The following is a 23,989-nucleotide window of genomic DNA, read 5'->3' on the forward strand; positions in this document are numbered from 1 at the left end:
GCTGTGACTGAACTAAAAGGACTTGAGCCAAATTATCCATGCTAATTAAAATCATGAATAAAAGTATTTGTGAACACACAGTAATCATCATCATTGTGAGAAGGAAGTAATGACTTTAAGTTGTAGATTTATACTAGTGTTTTTATCATTTTTTTGAGAGAAGACAGGTATAAATAATCATTGAGCACTTCTAAATACCAAAAAGCAGGTACTTGAACCAGTCTTAACTTTACCTAGAAAAAGAATGATTTAAATAAGCTCCAGAGACACTTAAAAGTTGTGTGCCAATTTATACATCTCGTAGAGAAATGCGAAAGTTCATTTTTTTCTCATAAATACATGGCTTAGCGCTACACATAAAATTACCCGCTCTCTTCTCCTTTACTCTTGTCTACAAGTCTCTGCAGATGCTTCCAGGAAAGCCACAGAAAAGATGGTGGTTGGAGTATATATACAGGTTCATAAGTAGAAGAAGAAAAAGTAACCGTAATAGCGAGAATGAAGCTTATTCTAAAATTTAGCCTATGGCAGCCTTTGCTAAGCTTCAAAGAGCTGACTTTAAAGATAGACTGTCAAGCACAGCTAGTCCACCTGTTGTTAGGGGTAATATTTGTTCCTTATTCTTCACATGTCCCTAGAGTATAGAGAATTTCCATTCTACTCTCCAGGAGATGAAGGCAAGCTGCCCCACTCACTCCATGCCAGGGAAGCAGGAGTAATACATCTTATGGGTAAATTTCTTCCTGTCTGCATTTCTTTGATTTCAGCCAGATCCTGAGCTTCCTGAGGCAGGCTACAGGGAAGCCTGTCTATCCCTGCCCTGGACATGGGTGGGCAAGTTCATCTAATTTGAGGATTGGGTATTTGGTAGTCCACTGGAGTCACATACCCTCTACTCCAGCTTTTTGTCAGTAATAGAGCTAATATTTTTTACCATTATCTGAATTGTGTCTCTCAGTTCCAAATAGGAAAAGAATTTTCTCCCTTAAACACCACACTCCAAAAAAACATACCAATACCTTTCTAGAATCCTAGAAAATCAGAACCAAAGAGTACATTAGAGTTCAGATACTTGCATCACTCCATTGGAAACACTTCTAATTAAAAAGTAAGTTCACCAATGGCCAGAAGCTTTCTGGGCAGGGGGTGGGGGGATGAGGGACAATGGGAGGAAGTTATAATATACGGTATATAATGTATACGGTATATACAGTAAAGCATGGGAGACATATAGGTCAATTATCTGCAAAGTGGACACCCAACACTAGGTTAAGAAGGAACATCACAGAAGGAACATCAACATCACAGGAGCCTCAGTACTTTCTCTCACAATTGCTGCCCTCTTCTTCCCTTACAAAGTTAACTATTTACTGATGTCTTAACACCTTCAACATTATAGTTTTGCCTATTTTTTGCAACTTATATTAAATGGAATGATACATTATTTTGCTGTGTATTAATTGCTTTTATTTTGCTCTATATAATTGCTCTTTATTGTTTCTGAGTTCCACCTCTAACTGCATATAGCAGTTATTCATATTATATGCTGTAGAATATTACGTTGTTTGAGTATACCAAACTTACCCATTCCACTGTAGATGGATATTTGGATTGATTCCAATGTTTTACTCTTAGAAATAGTGCTGCTCTGAGCATTCTTATACATACTTCTTGGTGTTCCATTTCGATTGAGTTATTTATGAGACTAGAATTATTGGTAGTTGTTTAGTGGTATCTCATTGTGATTTTAACATACATTTCCATGTTACAAGTGAAATTGAGTACCTTTACATATATTTATTGGCTAATTATATTTCCTCTTTTGTGTACTGCCCAGTCAAATCTCTTGCCCATTTCTCTATTATGCTGTTGGAGCACTTTATGAATCCTTGTCAGTTTTATGTTGAAGTCTTTCCCACTCTATTATGATTTGCTTTTCACTCTCTTAATGGTGTCTTTTGACAACCAAATAACCTTAATTTGAACATACTCAAATTTATTATTTTCCTTTATGATACTGATTTTTGTGCAGTGCCCCAAGGTCATGAAGATATTATCCTATATTAATTTCTAGAAGTTTTAACGTTGTTTTGCCTTCTATATTTTGTTTTTAAATCCACCTGGAATTATTTTTTTGTTATTAGGTGAGGTACCCTTTAAGTATTTTGTTTTGTTTTGTTTTCTTATGGTTATCTAATTGTCCAGTGGGACTCTCTGTTTCCTCTACTCTTCTGCAGTACCACCTTTGTTGTAAACTAAATGTCTGTGTTTCTATTACTCTGTTTCTGGACTTTTATTCTGTCTCATTGGTTTATTTGTCTGCCTTTGCATCAGTAACTTACTGTTTTGTTCACCATCACCTTGTTGTTCTTCAAGAATGCTTTGGCAATTCTTGATATTTTTCATTTTCATATAAATTTGGGGCCAGCTTGTGACGTTCAAAACAACAACAAACTACTAGAGAGTTTCAATTTTGTTTAGGATGGAGAAGACTAGGAAGAGCATCATACTACTCTTAGAAAAAGAAAAAAACTGTATGATCTACAAAATCATAAATTTTCTTAAACCCACCAGAGATCCTAAGTTACATTGCAACCAAGTCATCTGACGTGTATGAAAAGACAGACTCCTTCAAGGAGAGACAGGATGCAAGTATACCTTTGGCAAAATACAGAAGAGATGACAAGCTCCCTACAAACAGGTTAGAAAAATCCAGTGAAAATTTTTAACAAATTGCTAAAAGTTGAGTGTGGGATAACAGAGAAAACACAACCTCTGGAAACTGCTAATGGAGGTGAGTTTGCACCCACTTATAAGCTTTTCTCTATGGATCTTACAAGGTGCCCAAGAGAAGAATTGAGCTTCTAGGGCAAGGGACTAGAGACAGCCCTAAGTAGTCTGAGGCCTGGAGAAGGAGAGTAGCTGATGTTTTGAGAAAAGCACAAACTTTGCCTAACTCTCCTTCCCTATGGAACAAACACCAATAAGTCACTAGGGGAGGATAGTAAACCTGTCCTCAGATGAAAACCCATTATGACTGCCAGAGAGGAAATAGAAAAACCCTCTAATCATGGAGGAGAACAGGAGGTCATCCTGACCCTAGCCATTAAAGACATCCTATCACTGAGGGAGGGGTGGTATCACTGAGAAAGCCCATTCACCAAGACTCAGGGACATAGGGCTTACCTAAGCTAAGGCTGGATCAGACAACAGAGAATCCCCTGCCTTGCAGCAAGCTAGCAAGCACTAAGTATCAAATATTAGCAGTGTCCACTGGTGGAGGAGGAGGGGTAAAGAATATGAATAGAGAGATCAAAAGCTAAGAGTAGAGCAACCTATCCTTCAACTTAAGTACAAGGTAATAACAGAGGGATCTGAAGCCAGTAGTGTACTGAAGGTAATCATAACAACAAAACCTAAATAAGATGAACTCCTGACTAAATTAACTCAGAACTGTACATTGTTTCTAACAAAAGTCATGCACATTTTCAGCCGTAAATACTATTTACCTCCATTTCTGCTGCCCTGCACATATGTCCAGCATTCAATGTAAACAAATATAAGATAACAGAACTAGAACAAATAATCCTAAAATTCTTTTTTTTTAACGATTTTTAAAATATTTTATTTATTCATGAGAGACACACACACACAGAGAGAGAGAGGCAGAGACACAGACAGGAGAAGCAGGGTCCATGCAGGAAGCCTGATGTGGGACTCGATCCCGGGACTCCAGGATCAGGCCCTGGCCTGAAGGCAGGAGCCAAACCGCTGAGCCACCCAGGGATCCCCCTAATCCTAAAATTCTTATGGAACCACAAAAGACCCTAAATAGCCAAAGAAATCTTGAGAAAGAAGAACAAAGGGGGAGGTATCACATTCCCAGATTTTAAGATAGACTACAAAGTTATAGTTATCAAAACAGTATGGTACTGGCACAAAAATAGACACATAGATCAATGGAACAGGATAAAGAGCCCAGAAATAAATCCATACTTATATGGTCAATTCATCTATGGTAAAGAAGGAAAAAATATACAATGACAAAAGAAAGTTTTTTTCAATAAATGGTGTTGGGAAAACTGGATCATTTTCTTACACCATGCACAAAAATAAATTCAAAATGGATTAACAACTGAAATGTGAACTCAAGCCATAAACTAAAAGAAGACATAGGCAATAATTTCTTGGACATTGGTCTTAGTAACATATTTATGGATATGTCTCCTCAGATAAGAGAAACAAAGGCAAAAATAAACTAATGGGACCACACCAAATTAAAAGTTCTTGCATGGTAAAGGAAGCCATCAACAAAACAAAAAAAGCAACCTACTAAATGGGAGAAAATATTTGCAAATGATACATTCAATAAGAGATTAATATCCAAAACATATATAACTCAGCCTCCAAAAAAAATTGATTATAAATGAGCAAAGGACCTGAATAGACACTTTTCCAAAGAAGACTTAGAGATGGCCAATGGGCACATGAAAAGATGCTCAACATAACAACTCACACCTGTCACAATGGCTAGTATCAAAAACACAAAAAAATAACAAGTGTTGGCAAAGATGTGGAGAAAAGGGAACCTTTGTGCACTGTTGAGAATGCACATTGGTGCAGCCAGCATGAAAAACTGAGGTTCCTCAAAAAATGAAAAATAGAAATGTTAAATGATCCAGTAATTCCACTACTGGATATTTACCTGAAAAAAAAAAAAACATAAAAAGATACATGTACTGCTATGTTTATTGTAGCATTATTTAAAATAGCCAAAATATGGAAGCAACTTGTGTCCCCTGATATCTGAATGGAGAAAGAAGATATGATGTGGGTGTATGTGTGTGTGAGATGGGCTATTTCTCAGCCATAAAAAATAATGAATTTTTTTTTGCCATTTGTGGAAACATGGATAGATGTAGAAGGTATTATGCTAAGTGAAATAAGTCAGAGAAAGACAAATACTAGGTAATTTTACTTATATGTGGAATCTGAAAAACAAAGTAACAAAAAAGAAAACAGACTCATAGATACAAAGACCAAACTGGTGATTTCCAGAGGGGCTTGGGGTAGGGGGGTGGGTGAAAATAGGTAAAGGTAAGAGATACAAATTTCCAGTTAATAAATAATCACAGCGATGAAAAGTGTGGCATAGAGAATATAGTCAATAGTATTGTAATAATTTTGTATGGTGACTACACTTATGATGATCATTGAGTAATGTATAGAATTGATGGATCATCATGGTGTACCCCTAAAACTAATATGTTGTATTTTAACTATACTTCAATAATTTTTAAAAAACCAACATTTTAAAAATTATAATACATAACAAGAAAAATCAATCCCTTAACAAAAGACAAAACACTCAACAGAACCAGACAGAAAAATGACTCAGATGTTTGTACTATCAAATAAGGAATGTCTGTGAATATGTGTTAAAGGGTCTAAGGAAAAGGTGGAAACATGCTTGAGCACATGGGGAATTTCACAGATAGATGGAAAGCATGAGAACAAATAAAATAGAAATACTAGAAGAAAAAGAAAACAGTAACAGAGATCAAGAATGTCTTTGGACTCATCAGTAAAACTTGACAGATGAATCAATGAACCTGGATATAGGTAGTTCTTATTTATCCAATTGAAGGACAAAGAGAATAAAGAATTACACACATATGCCACATGTATGAGCAAAAGTTGGGAATAAATTGGCATCTCACCTCATAAGAAGAAAGGATCACTGGGACAGACAAAATATTTGAAGAGATGACTGCTAAGAATTCTCTTGATAAAATGAGAAGTATCAAACTGGAAAATTCACAGAACTCAGAAGGCCCCAAGTGGAATTTTTAAAACAAATAACAGTTTGAAACTGCAGGAAAAATAAAGATAAAAAGAAAGTCTTGAAGTCAGTAAATGGAAAAATTCACATTACATACAGAAACAAAAATATGAATATATAGTAGCCCTGTGTAAGGCATATAACAACAAAGGGAGATTTTTAAAGTGCTGAAATTAGAAAAAAACCCTACCAATCCAGAAACCTCTGCCAGTGAAAATAATATTCACAAGGGAAAAACTTGGGACATGTGGGTGACTCCGTTGATTAAACATCTGACTCTTGGGTTTGGCTCAGGTCATGATCTCATGGGTTGTGGGATGTAGCCCTATGTTGTGCTCTGCTATCAGCAGAGAATCTGCTTGAAGATTCTTTCCCTCTGCCCTTCCCTCTACTCATGTTCGCTCTCCTCTCTCAAATACATCTTTTTAAAAAGAAAAAGGAAAACCTTTTTTTGGACAAAAGCTGAGGGAATTCATTAACAGTATATACTACAATAAATGCCATAGGAAATTCTTTAGGCAGAGGGAATTAGAACACCAGATGGAAACTTTGATCTATACAAAGAACTAAAGATCTCTGAAAAATGGTTGAAATAAAGATAAACATTAAAAATACTTATTGTCTTGAGGTGCCTGGGTAGCTTAGTCAATTAACCATCTAACTTTGACTCAGGTTATGATCCCAGGGTCCTGGGATCAAGCCCCACATCAAGTTCCATGCTCAGCTGGGAGCCTGCTTCTCCCTCTCCCTCTGCCCCTCTCCTCCATTTGTGCTGTCTCTCAAAAAAATTAAAATCTTTTTAAAAAGTTCTTATTGCCTTGCTTTTAATCATCTTAAAAGAAAATTATCTAAATACCAAATAATAGCAATACATTATGGACTTATAGCATATATAAAAATAAAATATATGAAAACAATAACAAAAATAAGGGGGATATATTTGGAGTATACTGTTATAAGATTCTTATACTATATGAGAAAAGATATAATACTATTTGAAGTATTAATTAAAGCCAAACACTGTAAATTTTAAACAATTACTAACTTTTTTAAAAGATGGAGTTTAAAAGCCAGTAATGGAGATAAATTTGAATCAAAAATCCTTAATCCAAATGCAAGCAGAAATAGAAGTATAAAAGGAACAAAGAGCAGATAGAACAAATAGAAAACAGCTTGCAAGGGATGCCTGGGTGGCTCAGTGGTTGAGCGTCTGCCTTTGGCTCAGGTTGTGATTTCAGGGTCTGGGATTGAGTCTCATATCAGGGTCCCTGCAGGGAGCCTGCTTCTCTCTCTGCCTGGTCTCTGCCTCTCTCTCTCTGTGTCTTTCATGAATAAATAAATAAAATCTTAAAAAAAAAAAAAAACAGCTTGCAAGATGGCAGACTTTTATCTAAGCATATGGATAAGTACAATGAATGAAAATGTTCAAAACATACAAATCAAAAGACAGATTATCAAATTGATAAAAAAAAAAGTGAGACCCTACTATATACTATCTAAAAGAAATCCATTTTAAATATAAAGAAAACGATACAGATGCAATGAAACGCCAGGACACCTGCACCCCGATGTTTATAGCAGCAATGTCCACAATAGCCAAACTGGAAGGAGCCTCGGTGTCCATCGAAAGATGAATGGATCAAGATGTGGTCTATGTATACAATGGAATATTACTCAGCCGTCAGAAAGGACGAATAGCCACAATTTGCTTCAACGTGGAGGGACCTGGAGCGTATTATGCTGAGTGAAATAAGTCAATCGGAAAAGGACAAACATTATATAGTCTCTTTCATTTGGGGAATATAAAAATTAGTGAAAAGGAATAAAGGGAAAGGAGAGAGGGCAGCCCGGGTGGTTCAGCGGTTTAGCGCCGCTTTCGGCCCGGGGCATGATCCTGGAGACCTGGGATCGAGTCCCACGTCGGGCTCCCTGCACGGAGCCTGCTTCTCCCTCTGCCTGTGTCTCTGCCTCTCTCTCTCTCTCTCTCTCTCTCTGTCTTAAAAAATCTTTTAAAAAAAAAGGGGGGAAGGAGTGAAAATATCAGTGAGGGTGACAAAACATGAGAGACACCTAACTCTGGGAAATGAACAAGGGGTAGTGAAAGGGGAAGTGGGCGGGGGGGGGGGGGGGGGGGGTTGGGGTGACTGGGTGATGGGCACTGAGGGGGGGGGCTTGGCGGGATGAGCACTGGGTGTTATGCTGTATGTTAGCAAATTGAACTCTAATAAATTTTTTTAAATATAAAGAATCCATTTTAAATATAAATATAAAGGTAAGTAAGCTAAAGGTAAAAAATGGAAAAGACATATAACGTAAACATTAATCTACTTTAATGTTTACTTTTCTAAAGAAAAGTAGAATGGAAAAAAAGCAAGCAGGAAAGAAAGAAAAGTAGAATGACTATAGTATTATCACACACAGTAGACTTCAGAACAAGACACATTGCCACAACTGAAAATCCATATTACATAATGGTAAAGGTGTTAAGTAGGCAAGTAGATGTAACAATCCTAAATATGTGTTCACCTAACAAAATAGCTTTAAAATACAGGAAGCAAAAATTGATGAAACTGAACGTAAAAGCAGACAAATCCATAGTCAAAGAGATTTCAATACTCCTCTCTCAGTAATTGATAGAACAAGGACAGATATAGTATTAGAAGACCTAAACAATGATCAACATTTATAGATCACTTCTCCCCAAAACAACAGAAGGTATATTATTTTTCAAGTGCACATGGGATATTCACCAAAATATACCATATTTTGAGTCATAAAATGTACATCAACATTTAAAGTAACTAAAATCACATAAAATGTGTTCTTTTACTGTAAGAATTAGAATTCAATAGCAAAAAGATATCTGGAAACCTCCAAAAATTTGGAAATAAAACAATTCTAAATTACCCATATGCCAAAGAGGAAGGAACAAGAGAAATTAAATATTTCGACTGAATGGAAAGGGAAGTAAAACATCAAAATTTGTGGGGTGTGCCTAAAATAGTGCTTACAGGAAAACTTATAGCATTAAATGCCTATACTAGAAAAGAAGAAATCTTCTATCATGAAATAACCTTCTCTATTAAGAACCTGGCAAAAACATGAACAGAAATTACATTTCTTTTTTTTTTTTTGAACAGAAATTTCACAGAGGAAGACATAGACATGGCCAACAAGCACATGAGAAAATGCTCCACACCACTTGTCATCAGGTAAATACAAATCAAAACCACAATGAGATACCACCTCACACCAGTGAGAATGGCAAAAATTAGCAAGACAGGAAACAACAAATGTTGGAAAAGATGTGGAGAAAGGGGAACCCTCTTGCACTGTTGGTGGAAATGTGAACTGGTACAGGCACTCTGGAAAACTGTGTGGAGGTTCCTCAAAGAGTTAAAACTAGAGCTACCCTACAACCCAGCAATTGCACTGCTGGGGATTTACCCCAAAGATACAGATGCAGTGAAACGCTGGGACACCTGCACCCCAATGTTGATAGCAGCAATTTCCACAATAGTCAAACTGTGGAAGGAGCCTCGGTGTCCATCTACAGATGAATGGATAAAGAAGATGTGGTCTATGTATACAATGGAGTACTACTCAGCTATTAGAAATGATGAATACCCACCATTTGCTTTGACGTGGATGGAACTGGAGGGTATTATGCTGAGTGAATTAAGTCAGTTGGAGAAGGACAATCTTCATAAGGTTTCACTTATACAGGGAATATAAAAAATAATGAAAGGAATTATAAGGGAAAGGAGGAAAAATGAGTGGGAAAAATTAGAGAGGGTGACAAAACATGAGAGACTCCTAACTCTGGGAACCAAGCAAAGGGTAGTGGAAGGGGAGGTGGGTGGGGCAGGGTGGGATAACTGGGTGACGGGCGCTGAGGAGGGCACTTGATGGGATGAGCACTGGGTGTTATACTGTATACTGGCAAATCAAATTTCAATTAAAAACAAATTAATTTTTAGAAAAAGAAACTGGAGATAAAAAAAGTATGTGAAATCTAGAACAAACAGAAAAAAAGAAGCAACAAACGAAATTGAGAAGAAAAGCAGTAGAGAAAATCGGTGAAATCAAAAGCTGATGTTTTGAAAAGTGAAAACTGACAAACCTTTAGCCAGGGTCCTTTAGAAGAGAGACAGACTTAAATTACCAACATCAGGAATGAAAGAGGGGATATTACTAAGATCCTACAGACATTAAAAGTACAATAGGAGCTATTACAAACAATTTTATGCCCATAAAATTGACAGCTAAGATGAAATAGATACATTCCTTGAGAAAAATACTACCAAAGCTTATTCAAGAAGAGGTAGATAACCTGAGTAGCCATAAATTATGTAAAGAAATGTAATTTGTAGTTAAGAATCAACAAAGTAACCCCCAGCCCAGGATGTCATCACTGGAAAAATATATACCAGAATTTAAGGAAGAAATAATGCTGATTCTATAGAAACTCTTCCAGAAAACAGAATAGGAGAGAGCACTTCCTAACTCATTTTTTGAAGGTAGTAACTAAAGCAGACAAAGAAATAGAACTGTCTTCACTCACAGATGACATCATTGTCTATAGAAAAAACTCCCCAAAATATTCAAAAATGTAACTGGAACTAATATCAATGTAGGCAGAGTTGCAGTATACAAGGTTAGTATAAAAAAAATCAAAATGTATATGGAAATAAATAAAGAGGGTCTAGGATAGTGGAAACAGTTTTGAAAAAAGAAGATTAAAATCAGAGCACATACATTACCTGATTCCAAGACTTTTTATAAAGCTATAGTAATCAAGACATTGTGGTTTTGGTGTAAAGATCGACATGTAGATCCATGGAACAGAACGGAGAGTTTAGAAATAGATTCAAACTTGATAAGATAACTTGATTTTCAACAAAGGTGTGTAGGCAATTCAATGAGGAATAGATCATCTTTTCAGGAACTGTACTCTAACAATTAGACAATCTTTTTGCAAAGAAACGGAACTTACGTTTTACCTATATATCTACAAAAGTTAAAATGGATCATATACCTAAATACAAAATCTAAAACCATGAACTTCTAGAAGGAAAACATAAGAGAAAATCTTCATCATCTTAAGTTAGGCAAAGATTTCTTAAATAGGACATAGAAAAATCACTATAAAACTGTAAAAGGAAAGGTGAAATTGTACTTCATAAAAGTTAAAACAGCTGTTTAAAAACACAATTAAGAAAAGACAATTTTCAGACTTAAGAGAAAACATTTATAAAACATATCTGACACAGAATTTGTATCTAAACTATACAAAGAACTCTTACAAACCATTAGATAGACCAAAGAAAAATTCGTAACTTTAAAATGGGCAAAAGATGACTAGAGACCTTACCAAGAAAGAGATACCACTGAAAAGCACCATGAAAAATGCTCACATCTTTAGTCACTAGGAAAATGCCCCCCCCCCCAAAAGCTTCAAAAACAAAACTCCACAATGAGATATCACTACACAACCTCAACAGTGGCTACAGTGAAACAAACTGACCACACCAACTCTTGGCGATGATATGGATCCACTGGAACTCTATCTCATACACTGTTGATTTACATTTGGAAAGCACTCTGGCATATTCTAAAAGAGGTAAACATGCCCTAACATACAATCTAACTATTCTGCTCCTAAATATTTACCCAAGAGAAACAAAACATATATTTCCTGAAAACTTCTATGCAAATAAATACTCCTACCAGTTTTGTTTATAATATCCAAAAGCTGGAAATGATTGAAATATCCACCAAATGGTGAATGAACACACCAGATTTGCGATATCTTTGCAATAAAATACTTCATAGAAATAAACGGAATGTATTATTGATACAACATTAATAAATCTTAATGCTGAGTGAAAGTGGCAGATGAAAAAGTGGAAGAAACTGTATAATTCCATTTATTTATTTGTGCTGAAAAATTCAAATATATTTATAAAAATTACAACAAATGTAAAACAACTACTGTTAAAAGATGAAGAAAATTATATATAACTAGGGTTTTTTTTAGCATTTGGATATCCACATTTTTAAAAAATTTAAATTCAGTTTGCCAATTTATAGTATTACACCCACTGCTCATCACATCACATGCCCTCCTTAGTGCCCATCACCCAGTTACCCCATCCCTCCACCCACCTCCCCTTCCACAACCCCTTGTTTCCCAGAGTCCGGAGTCTCTCATGGTTTGTCTTCCTCTCTAATTTTTCCCCACTCAGTTTCCCCCATTCCATTATGGTCCCTTTCACTATTTCTTATATTCCATATATGAGTTAAACCATACGATAATTGTCTTTCTCCGGTTGAGTTATTTCACTCAGTGTAATACCCTCCAGTTCCATCCACATCGATGTAATGGTAGGTATTCATCCTTTCTGATGGCTGAGTAATATTCCATTGTGTATGTATATATACATACACCACATCTTTATCCATTCAGCTGTTTAAGGATATCTTGGCTCCTTCCACAGTTTGGCTATTGTGGACATTGCTGCTATAAACATTGAGGTATAGGTGTCCCATCATTTCACTACATCTGTATCTTTGGGGTAAATGCCTAGTAGTGCAATTGCTGGGTCATAGCTCTATTTTTAACTTCTGTGAGGAACCTCCACACTGTTTTCCATAGTGGCTACACCAGTTTGCATTCCCACTGTGTAAGAGAGTTTCCCTTTCTCCACATCCTCGCCAACATTTGTTGTTTCCTGTCTTGTTAATTTTCACCATTCTCACTGGTGTGAGGTGGTATCTCATTGTGGTGTTGATTTGTATTTCCCTGATGGCAAGTGATGTGCAGCACTTTTTCATGTGCTTGTTGGCCAGGTGTAGGTCTTCTTTGGAAAAATATCTGTTCGCGTCTTCTGCCCATTTCTTGACTCGATTGTTTGCTTTTTGGGGGTGTTGAGTTTAGTTATTTTTAGATCTTGAATACTAGCCCTTTATCTGATATGTCATTTGCAAATATCTTCTCCCATTCTGTAGGTTGCCTTTTAGTTTTATTGACTGTTTCTTTTGCTGTGCAGAAGCTTTTTATCTTGATGAAGCCCCACTAGTTCATTATTGCTTTTGTTTTCCTTGTTCATTTATTTATTTTTTAAAAAGTTTTATTTATTTATTTATTCATGAGAGACACAGAGAAAGAGAGAGAGAGAGAGGCAGAGAGAGAGAGAGAGGCAGAGAGAGAGAGAGAGGCAGAGACACAGGCAGAGGGAGAAGCAGGCTCCATGCAGGGAGCCTGACATGGGACTTGATCCTGGGTCTCAAGGATCACACCCTGGGCCGAAGGCAGCACAAAACCGCTGAGCCACCCGGGCTGCCCCTTGTTCATTTATTTTTTTAAAATATTTTATTTATTTGAGAGAGAGAGGAAGAGTGAGCAAGAGAGAGAGAGCTGGGGGAGGAGCAGAGGGAGAGGGACAGCAGACTCTTCCCTGAGCATGGAACCCTATGCTGGGATCCATCCCACAACCCTGAGGTCATGACCTGAGCCTAAACCAAGAATCCCATGTTCAACTGATTCCATCACCCAGGCATATCTGTGCAATTCCATTTATATAAATTCTAGAAAATTTGTACTTAATTGCGTGAAAAGTAAATCAGTGGTTGCCTGGATATGGTTGTTGGGGGAGAAAGGGATGAAGAGAGGGAAGGATTAAAAAACAAATAAGGAAACTTTGGAAAGTGATAGAAATGTTCAATAACTTGATTATAGTGAGGTTTCACAGGTATATATGTAGGGCAAAACCAATCAACCTGTACACTTTAAATATGTGCAGTTTGGGGTGCCTGGGTGATTCAGTTGGTTGAATGGCAGACTCTTGGTTTTAGCTCAGGTCATGATTTCAGGTTCATGAGATGGAGCTCTATGCTCAGCAGGGAGTCTGCTTGAGAATCTCTCCCTCTTCCTCCACCCTTCCCCCAACTTTTATGCCTTTTCTAAAATAAATCTTTAATAAATGAAGAAGTGCAGTTTATTGTACATTAATTATACCACAATAAATTTATTAAAAAAGAGAATGATGCAGTAATGAATTGCTTTCTGATATTGGATTATGCTTTTTCAAATAGTATTTTTAAATGAAGATAACCCTTTTCAAACATGTAAAATGTCACAATTCCATATATGGTTATTTTCAAATGACTTTTTCAAACTTTCATTTTTTTTCTATCTAAAAAAGCATATTGAAAACTAGATGAACATTCTCTCTTGAGCTAGTTTGAATGACAATTGATGTTTAGATTTCAGGTTGAAACTTGAAGGATAATCAATTCAATTACTTGCTTCTTTTCTTTCTTCTGCTACATCCTATTGTGTGATCTGAGGCAGCAAATTGTTTTCATATTTAAAACTATTTTTAAATAATTTGGCTTAAAGTTTCTATGGAGTACAATGACCATAGAACTTGGTCATAGACGCTTTCCTAATCAGACACCTTTATTTAAATAACATTTAAATCCAATCTTCAGTATAAAGCATATCAGTGTTTTGAAAATCTTGTTAAACACTGAAATTGAATGACCTATATAAATAATTATGTGCCATACTTCCAACTTATTAATTGAAAAGTAGCTGACTTTTATCCCCAGGAATGTTAGGTTTGTAACAACAGTTAAGTTGGCTAATACCCAAAAGATGTTAAATACTAAAAAGAATATCCTTTAATAAGAAAAGACAAAAAGTGGTCATTTATTTGAAGATATTTTTAAACTACTTTCTTGCTCTTTATTATTTGTAATCTTGTATAGATATTTTAAAGTTTCATAGCTATTGGTTTTTATTTCAACACATTCATACCCTATGCCTTCGGTAATTTTTATACTACTGCAAATTAGTTTGGGCCTTTACAGCAACATTAGTTGTCTTCTACAAAGTGAATATATCAAGCAATAATGATGTTTAATTTTTATTATTTTAATTAAGAAATAAAATAGGAACAATAAATTATGTATCTGTTTCCAGCTTTAGAAAAGATTTTGAAGAATATGGGTGTTGCCACTGTTGAACTGTTGTTTAAACATTATTTCTCACACTGTGCCTAATGGATTTAATTATGGTTCACACACTTGTTTCTTTATCATCTCTTCAGATGGAGAGCTATACAGATACATTGTAAACTACAACAAGAACATGTTATTAAGCTGTCTCTGGTGATGAAGGTATTTTCAAATTATGCTGTAAAAGTCCCTTGCAAATGAATTCCATTAAGCACTGGCCTTCTCTTGTAGTTCACTAATCATAGTTACCCACCTAGATCAAGTACAAAAGCAAGCCAACATATCCAAATAAAAAGGTCTTATTGTGACTGGACCCAAAGGTCGGCAACAGTAATTAGTCTAAAATCCATTTAACATGGAAAAGAGCCCATCAAAAATATTTCTTCAACTCTTTTGTAACCCATAGTTGCTACCCTAGGAAGCTCATACTTTAATTCAGGATGCTAAACTATCACAAATAAAGTAAAATTTAAAACTAATAAGAGCCAAACTGACTTTAAGTTTTAGGGAACTGGACTGGAGAAAGATCTGCAATCAGGTTTGAAGACTAGGTGGTTTAATATGAGGAAATAATACAAGCAAAGATGGGGTATAAGTGGGCTGACCATGGTTTACACGAGGGAGCTCTGGAAAAACTAGCCTATTTAGAGATATAGTTTCCTATTTGGAAGTAATGGATAATAGGATGGAAAAGTTAATCAGATTACAGAGAGCCTTAAGTGACATGAAATGAAGTTTGATCTTGACACAATGGGCAGTCATAAGATTTTTTTAAATTATTTTTTATTTATAATACATGGCTTCCAGAAAAAACTTAAAAGGTATAAAAGGGCATTATATAAAAAATAATTGTCCCTTTTAATAAATCCTAACAATCTGATTGAAACATCTCTATGAAGAGCAAAGATGCAAGAATAGCTGAGAAACCCCCTGTATAAGAAAATAAGAAGGAAGAGGAGGAGGAAAACAACTTGCCTTACCAGATATCAAAACTTACTACGCATTTATAGTAATTAAGACAGTTTGTTGTTAACACAGGGATAGAAAATTGACAAAATAAGAGAGCCCAGAAACAGTCTGTACGTATTTGAACACTTGATCCATGACAAAATGGGTATCGCAGATCACTGGGGGAACAGTGATGGGACAATTGGTTATCCATATGGAAAAGAACAGATCCCTTCCTCATGCCATAAAATCGACTTTAAAAGGTAAAATTATAAAATTTTGACGAAAACATGGGACTGTTGTGACCCTAGGAGGGAAGAATCTCTTTTTTTTTTTTTTAGATTTTTTTATTTATTTATTCATAGAGATGCAGAGAGAGAGAGAGAGAGAGAGAGAGAGAGAGAGAGAGAGGCAGAGACACAGGCAGAGGGAGAAGCAGGCTCCATGCAGAGAGCCCGATGTGGGACTCGATCCAGGGTCTCCAGATCATGCCCTGGGCTGCAGGCGGCGCTAAACCACTGCGCCACCGGGGCTGCCCAAGAATCTCTTAAACAAGATATGAACAGCACTAATCATAAAAGAGAAAATTGGTAAATCTGGCTACATTAAGATTAAGAATGTCTCTTCAGTAAAAGACATACAGAAAATGAGATAAACCATAAACTGAGAGAACATATTGCATCACCTGAAATTAGTTATTTCAAATAATGCAAGAAGAACTACAAATAAATCAGTCAGGAAAAAAACTTAATTGAAAGCTAGGCAATAGAAACAAAACAGTTATTTCACGGAAGAGAAAATATGAATGGTCAATAAACAAAAGAAGCTCAATCCCAGTAGTAATCAGGAAAATACAAATCAAAACCAATGAGATGCCACTTTTTACGCAGTGGATTGTAAAAATTAAAAAGTCTTACAAAAAGTGTTGGATGTGTCTTAGACATTGCTGGTAAAATGCTAAACAACCACTCTGGAGAACATGTAGCTATAATATTACGGTCACATAACTTATAACTTACTACTCTGCTCTAGATGTTTCCTAGAGAATTTCTTGTGCATGTACACCAGAAGACACATATGAGAGTGTTCATAGAAGAGCTATTTAAGTAGCAAAAATCGGGATCCCTGGGTGGCTCAGCAGTTCAGCACCTGCCTTTGGCCCAGGGCGTGATCCTGGAGTCCCAGGATCAAGTATGTGTCAGGCTCCCTGCATGGAGCCTGCTTTTCCCTCGGCCTGTGTCTCTGCCTTTCTCTTTCTCTCTATGTCTATCATGAATAAATAAATAAAATCTTTTTAAAAAATGACTGTGTTGTACAGTCCTTAAAAAAAAAATAAAGTAGCAAAAATCTGCAAATAACCCAAATGTCCAGTAACAAAAAAGTGGATAAATTTATTTTAGTATAGTCACAGTAGAATATTATGCAGGAGTGACAATGAACTGCAGCTCTTCATAAAAATGGATAATCATAGAAACATAATGTGTGAGAATGATGAGCTATGGAAGACTATAGTATTCCATTTTATAAAGTTAAAAAAAAATCAAGTAATATATGATATAGTCATATATACATATGTGATTAAATTTTCCTGAAAACCTATGACAATGACAAACATTAAAATCAGGTGAGAGTTACTTCTAGGATGTCAGTGGGGGATGAGGCAGGAAAGGAAAACAACAATAGCTACAATTTTGGTAAACGAGTTTTTATTTTTTTAAGTTGGGAAGATGAGTGGGGTCATGGGTATTGTTTTATTTCTTAGCTCATTTGTCCTTTTTTCTTTTTTCCCTTTAGAGAGAGAAAGAGGAAGAGAGAGAGAGCCAGAGGGGGGGCAGAGGGAAAGGTAGAGAATCTCAAACAGGCTCAACGCCCAGTGCAGAGCCTGGCATGAGGCTCAGTCTCACAACCCTGAAATCATGACCTGAGCTGAAACCAAGAGTCGGTTGCTTAACCCACTGAGCCACCCAGGTGCCCCACTTGTACATATTCTTTGTATGAAATATAACCTTAAAAATGATAATTTGAAGAAAAAATATATTTCCTCCTTCTACTCATTCAACCACCTATTTGCCTTCCACAGAGACTTGTTAAATAAATTGCAGAGCAGCCCTACAATACAGTACAATGCAGCCATTATAAAAGAATAAAGGAACCCTATATGTTCTGAATGGAATGACAACTGGATTATATTGTTAAAAGAAGTGTGTGTATAATGCTACAATTTGCATTAAAACACACACATTTGTATATGCATGAGTCAGCTATCTGTAAGATTACCAAAAACTGGCTTTCATGAGTTCTTGACTCTGAAAGTGACTTATGGAAGCCACATTTAAAAAAAAAAAAAAATTGACCCAGCCACATGTAAGAAGTGAGGTGATGGCAGTGATGGGTGGGGATGCAAGGGAGGACATTCAATAACAAAATCAGGGAAAACAGGAGACCAGCTGGAGAGCCATCACAGGAAGAACCATAAGGGAACCAGTGCTGGGGAAAGGTGATGGCAGTGGGATTATAAACAGAAGAGCATATGAGAGTGAAATAGATGTTTTGACACTGTAAATGATTAAACAGTTCATTCTGCCTAATTATTCTTGCCAAAACCTAGTAGTCTACAAAGTCACTTTTATGTATTTTTAATCTACTAAATGCAATTTATTTTATTACCCTATGTAAGACCTGTTAAATTCAGGGTGTGGTCATGGAATGTCACAACACAAATGGTCTTCACAAGGTTTTGTGGGATCTCCTTTTGCATTAAAGCCACAAAGGGAGAAAAAATCTCTACAGAATCTGAAATTCTTTCTGATTTACCCTACATAAACTACTTTCTGACCTTTCATCCTGAGTAGAATTCAATCAATAAGTCTTCTATGAGATTATAAAAGTGTTTGCCTACTAATAGCAATGCCAAAAATACCCTCCTAACTGGGTATTTTAAGAGGAAAATAGTTTTAAGGCAGAAAGTAGATATCACAGGATTTATTCTTTTGATGCCTGTGATTAAATAGAATTAAAACATTATGAACCTTTTCTGCTACCCAGGTACCCTATGATATGAATTTTGACATATATGTTATACCTGCAGTTATGAATTGTTCATTTTTCTGAAACTGTCCCATCAATTATTGATATGCCCATATTTTTACTTGGTTTTAGTAAAATCTGTTGGTAATCTAAAATAAAATAAATCCATCCTTTTTCTCTTCTCTCCACCCTCCCACCCCCAATGCCTTCTTTCTTCTATGCTTCTTGCCCTCATTACTCTTCTTGCAGTTGCTCTTTTTGCCAAAACAAAGCCCAGAGCTAGTTGTATGCAGACATATTGATGGTAGTGTTAATGTGTGTGACTCTGTGCTATCCTATTTTCCTGCACCTCAGATGGAGTTGTCCCTCTCACCAGAGCAAACCAATCACTTCTTGTTGAAGTCCCAGAGTCTTTGAACATCTGTTGTCCTTTACGTCATCTATGGGCCTCAGAAAAGATACACTTGAAGTTTTTTCTCTCATACCACAGGGATTTTCTAAAACTTGTGTTATTTCCTGTGGCCCAGAGATTGTTTCATTTTCCTGCAAGAGGAAGAAAAAAAGGGATCTAAATGCTTCCTGTGATTGCATAAAGTTTATTTTAGGAACTAAAATCTGTGGGCTTTTTTTTTTTTTCTATTATATCCTATTTTCCTTGCTCAAGATTTATAGGGAATGTTAGGTCATGTTTGCGCCTTTGCACCAAGGAAATGTTTCTTTTACTGACTAGAAAGTTTTAAAGTAAATATTCTGTTGACCCTTTAGTTCAAATTCCAGGCTTGATGTATTTTTCAGAAGAGAAAAAAACATGGCTCTGAATCTAGCTCCTTACTCTTTAATTAGTGTTCAGCTTTTTGCTTGAAATAGTTCACATTATTTGGTCTCTGTCTTCACTAACCAATTTTTATAACTAGTGTGCATAAAATCACCAACAAGCAAAAATATCAAAAACTTTCATTAGTTTATATCTTTTTGTGATTAGGAGAGAAAGTTTCTACTGTCTTGAATTAGTGACAAATTGTTTTCTGTTGAATCAGGGAGATTTCTTATCCTTCTAGGGAGGAATTTTCATATAAACAAGCTTTTTGTATCTGTCTAAGGCTTCCAGTTAATTACATTTTGCAAGTAATATAAAAAATGGATTCATTACAATCACTACTTGTTAGAAGAGAATAAGACACAGGAGTGATTTAGTCAAGTTGCTTTTTTATAAAACGAGGTACTAGAAGGAGAGGAAAATATGCCATCTAAGCATTTAGGCTGGAACCTGTATAATCCACTTTTATTTCTGAATGATGGCTTTATTGCCATGCTTTTTAGACTGCTTTAGTGTCCTGAGCTTTTAGAAACCAATGTGTTTGTGACTTGCTTGCACATTTTCTAAGAGCATATTTTCCAAATACAAAATAGGTGCTACCACTTCAGTTTTAGTTTCACTTTATAACTCTGTTAATAAAAAATCCCTGTTGCAAACTAGTTTTCCTTGACAATTCATAAAAACCTTAACATGTTATTATTTTAAGCAGTAAGTGAAGGAGTTATTAATTCCCATGTAAATAAGAGCATTAGTTACCATCTTCAAAACTGGTTTGAGGAGGGAGGTGAGGTTTGATTTCCTGATGATCTAAGAAACCAATCTGTGGAGAGAACTCTCCCTTGGTATAGTTAATTTATCTGTGCTGGAATGTGCTATACTAATATGAATTTCTTTCCCTCTATTATTTTCATATATCGATACACCTAAGCTACCCATTTTTTCAGGTGGAAGAAACAGGTTTGGAATGTTTAGTAAACTTACCTAGGTAACACTGTCAAAGGAAAATACACCCAAAGAAATCCAGGAATCATGATAAGCTTTTATTAGCTGAAACAGTCAACAGTATTAAGTGAATACCAGCGGATGTGAGATTCTCTTCCTATTACCCTATGTTATCTATCAGACTTTCTTTGCTTTACTCACTGAAGACCTTGATATGAATTTGAAGGAAAATTTTAATCCAAACACAACTGTACCAGATAAATTAGAATAAATGTAAGTGGCATCTTTGTTGAGTTAAGTATTAGTGAAGACCATCACTTTGACTCATTTCTTTCATTCACTTACTCTTACTCTCCTCCAAAAGATTTGCTTTACTTTATGGCTTTAAAGAAATATTGCAAAAAAATAAAAAAAATAAAAAAAAAGAAATATTGCTTTCTCTCAACTCCATTGCTCTGGTTTTTAAAAAGTAATGATTGAGGGAAGCACTCAAGAGAGGTTGGCATCTGGGAGGAATAAGGAGTATGCCTCTGGTTTCCCCACCATAGAGAGTGGAGGAAAGGAAGTGTGCAGTGCTTGAAGTGATTAAATTTTCTGGGCCATCTGGTCATCAGGAAAAGGCTGTGTTTTCAATTTCACTGTGAATGAAGAGAAGCGTATTAAGGAAGGAGAGCATTTAGTCTAAGGAAAATAGAAATTATACTTTATTTCTACTACTAAAAGCTTCAGCTTCCTTAATTATAGAAAGAAGGGTCACTTGTGGGAGACTGAGCCTTTAATGGTGCTGCTAAGTTACTGGGGGGACTTGAAGAATGGTCTGGGAAGGTGAGTGAACATACAAGGGTAGCCACTTAGAATGGAGTCACTCAAATCTTCTAAAGTCTCTCTCCACCCCCATACAATCTTTATGGAAGGAAGAAAATGAGCAAAAGGGCTAAATTTTTCTCAGGCCACGGAAAGAAATCAGAGCTCCTGTTTCCTTAAAGTTTATTGTCAGTGTCTCTAGTCCAGGTATCAGTTGGAAAGCCACAAATCAAGTGTAATTTTGATTAACATCCATCCACTCTTCTATTTATTGAACTACCTCATGCTTTAAAAGTAAAAACCAAGTTCATGTTTTATTTACCACTTTTTAAATAAAGCACTAGTTTCAAGAGAAGCTGTAGAGGGAAAATCAAGAGTAGAAAAGAAATCAATGCACAAAGCATATATCTGCACTAAACATTGAAATTGAAAGATGGCAATGGACAACGGTATGCCAAAAATTAAGAGCTTGGATGTGAGTCCACCTGTTGCCACCAGCTGCTGATTCTGTCATCTTTGCAGGTAATTAATAGAGTACTCTGATGCTACCTGAATCAAACCTAGAAAGCTCAAATCTTGATGTGTGATTGAGATTGTGCAGCCTGAACATTTTTAAAGGATTTGTAGAACCTGCAGTTCCACAGAAAAATGCAGTTTGCTTCATTCAAGATGTAGCTAATCACTGACTATAGGAAGAAATTTTCCTGACCTTTTTAAGAGACTATTGCTCAGGTAATCTTTGTTTTTTTTTAGGAGTGCTTGTCAAGGTGAGGATTTGTTTTGGCTTCATTTGAAGCTGCCAATATGGAGAGAGAGAAGTGGGGTGATGAGTGGATTGCCCTTCCAAGAAGGGACCACATTGCTGTGAAGGAATATGTATTAGTATATTTTCACATACTGACCAGCGAATACAATCACCTGGACTCTGACTTCCTGAAGAAACTCTACGATGTTGCTGATGTCAAATACGAGGGGAATTTGAAGGCTGTTTATTTTGTTCATCCAACATTTCGTTCAAAGGTATCAACGTGGTTTTTTAACACCTTTTCTGTCTCAGGACTGAAGGACAAAATCCACCATGTGGACAGCCTCCACCAGCTATTCTCTGCCATATCACCAGAACAGATTGACTTTCCTCCTTTTGTCCTTGAATATGATGCCAGGGAAAATGGACCTTACTATGCATCTTATCCCCCATCACCAGATTTGTAACCTGCCGTCTTTTAGTGCTACTGGTTTCCAAGGACATCACTTTCTCCACGAATTGCTACTATTGAAGTGAAATTCATTTTTGCTGTTCAGATCCAGAGAGCCTTTTGTCCCCACCTCTCTGGTATTTTTTTATTGACTGTATATTTTCTGGCACATAAGCAATCTGAAAATGGTAGGCCATTCTGAACTGCACACTTATTTTAAATTTGTATATTTGTATCAAATGAAAATGTTCATTTTTAGAGGGTTGTTAATAGAAATTGGGGAGCAACTTTTAAGTATCTTCAGTTTCCTGAAAGGACACTGGATTTTCCATTAGACAAGCCACCAATATTGTTCATGCCATCTCTTTAACATTGCACGCTTCCTTTGTGTACTTAAATGTTTCTCAAAATATATAGCATGGAGTGTGCAAAAGCTTGAAGGCTGAGAGCTTAGTGGACTTCCAGACCACTGACATGGAGGTCAGCATGGGTGGACCAGGGCTGAGGTGAGCTGGAAAGGTGCAAAGGGCCAAGTCACAAAGGGCTTCCTTCCACGTGAAGGGAGTTGGACTTTCTCTGCAGTTGATAAGGAGCCCCTGGAAAATGTTAGCAGGCAGCCCTACCTGTTTCCTGATGCCTTGGCTCACTGTCTGCTCTTCATTCCAGGCCCCATGCTCACAGAGTGTAGTGCTTTGATGTGCAGCTCTTGAGCCTCAAAGGGTTTTTGACTTTCCACATTCTCTGCCTTCCGCTCTCTGACTTTGTTCACATTTAAATCCACTCTGCATCTAAAATCTGAAAGAAACTCTTCTAACTCTTAATGTAGTAATTTAACCATCCTTCCTGTTCTCATGTTCCCTTACCCTCATTAATGCTGCTTTTCATGACTTCCATTGCCTTGATGTTTCTTAACTCAGTTCTTCCCCTCTCTCTGGACTTACCTTCCGTGTTAGTCAGGGTCCTCCAGAGAAACAGAACCAATAGGTTGTGAGTGTGTGTAGGTAGATAGGAAGGTGGATGTACCTGTATCTACTTATCTATTGATTGAGAGACTGTTTATGTATCTACTTATTATTGAAGCTACACATCAAAGCAATGGTTTCAGGCTTCATATTTATATCTTTGATAATCCATTTTGAGTTTATATTTGTATATCATATAAGAAAATGGTTGAGTTTCATTCTTTGGCATGCAGCTGTTGTTTCCCAACACCATTTATTGAAGAAAACTGTCTTTTTCCCAACATTCTTTCCTCCTTTCTTGGGTTAATTGACCATATGAGCATGAATTTATTTCTGGGCTCTCAGTTCTGTTCCATTGATCTATGTGTCCATTTTTATGTCAGTACCATATTGTTTTCATTATTACAGCTTTGTAGTATAGTTTGAA

General features: G+C 36.2%; 1 protein-coding gene across 28 annotated transcripts in view; it reads left to right on the forward strand.

Moving 5' to 3' along the window:
- NUBPL (NUBP iron-sulfur cluster assembly factor, mitochondrial) overlaps positions 1 to 23,989 on the forward strand; it is a 231,053-nt gene that overhangs the window by 202,281 nt on the left and 4,783 nt on the right. For 11 of the 28 annotated variants that reach the window (XM_072838178.1, XM_072838189.1, XM_072838199.1 and 8 more), the window contains 3 exons: positions 8,983 to 9,054; positions 14,959 to 15,028; positions 17,609 to 17,657. The exons of 2 other annotated variants lie outside the window; for them this stretch is intronic. In XM_072838178.1, coding sequence (XP_072694279.1) covers positions 8,983 to 9,054; positions 14,959 to 15,028; positions 17,609 to 17,657 — 191 coding nt within the window. Of the gene's footprint in view, positions 1 to 2,574; positions 2,702 to 8,982; positions 9,055 to 14,958; positions 15,029 to 17,608; positions 17,783 to 22,157; positions 22,425 to 23,989 lie in introns of those variants that run through there. 15 more of the 28 variants (XR_012036419.1, XR_012036423.1, XM_072838182.1 and 12 more) reach the window with 13 other exon arrangements.

This window comes from Canis lupus, chromosome 9 (assembly GCF_048164855.1).
Source record: "Canis lupus baileyi chromosome 9, mCanLup2.hap1, whole genome shotgun sequence".
Classification (NCBI taxonomy): Eukaryota; Metazoa; Chordata; class Mammalia; order Carnivora; family Canidae; genus Canis; species Canis lupus.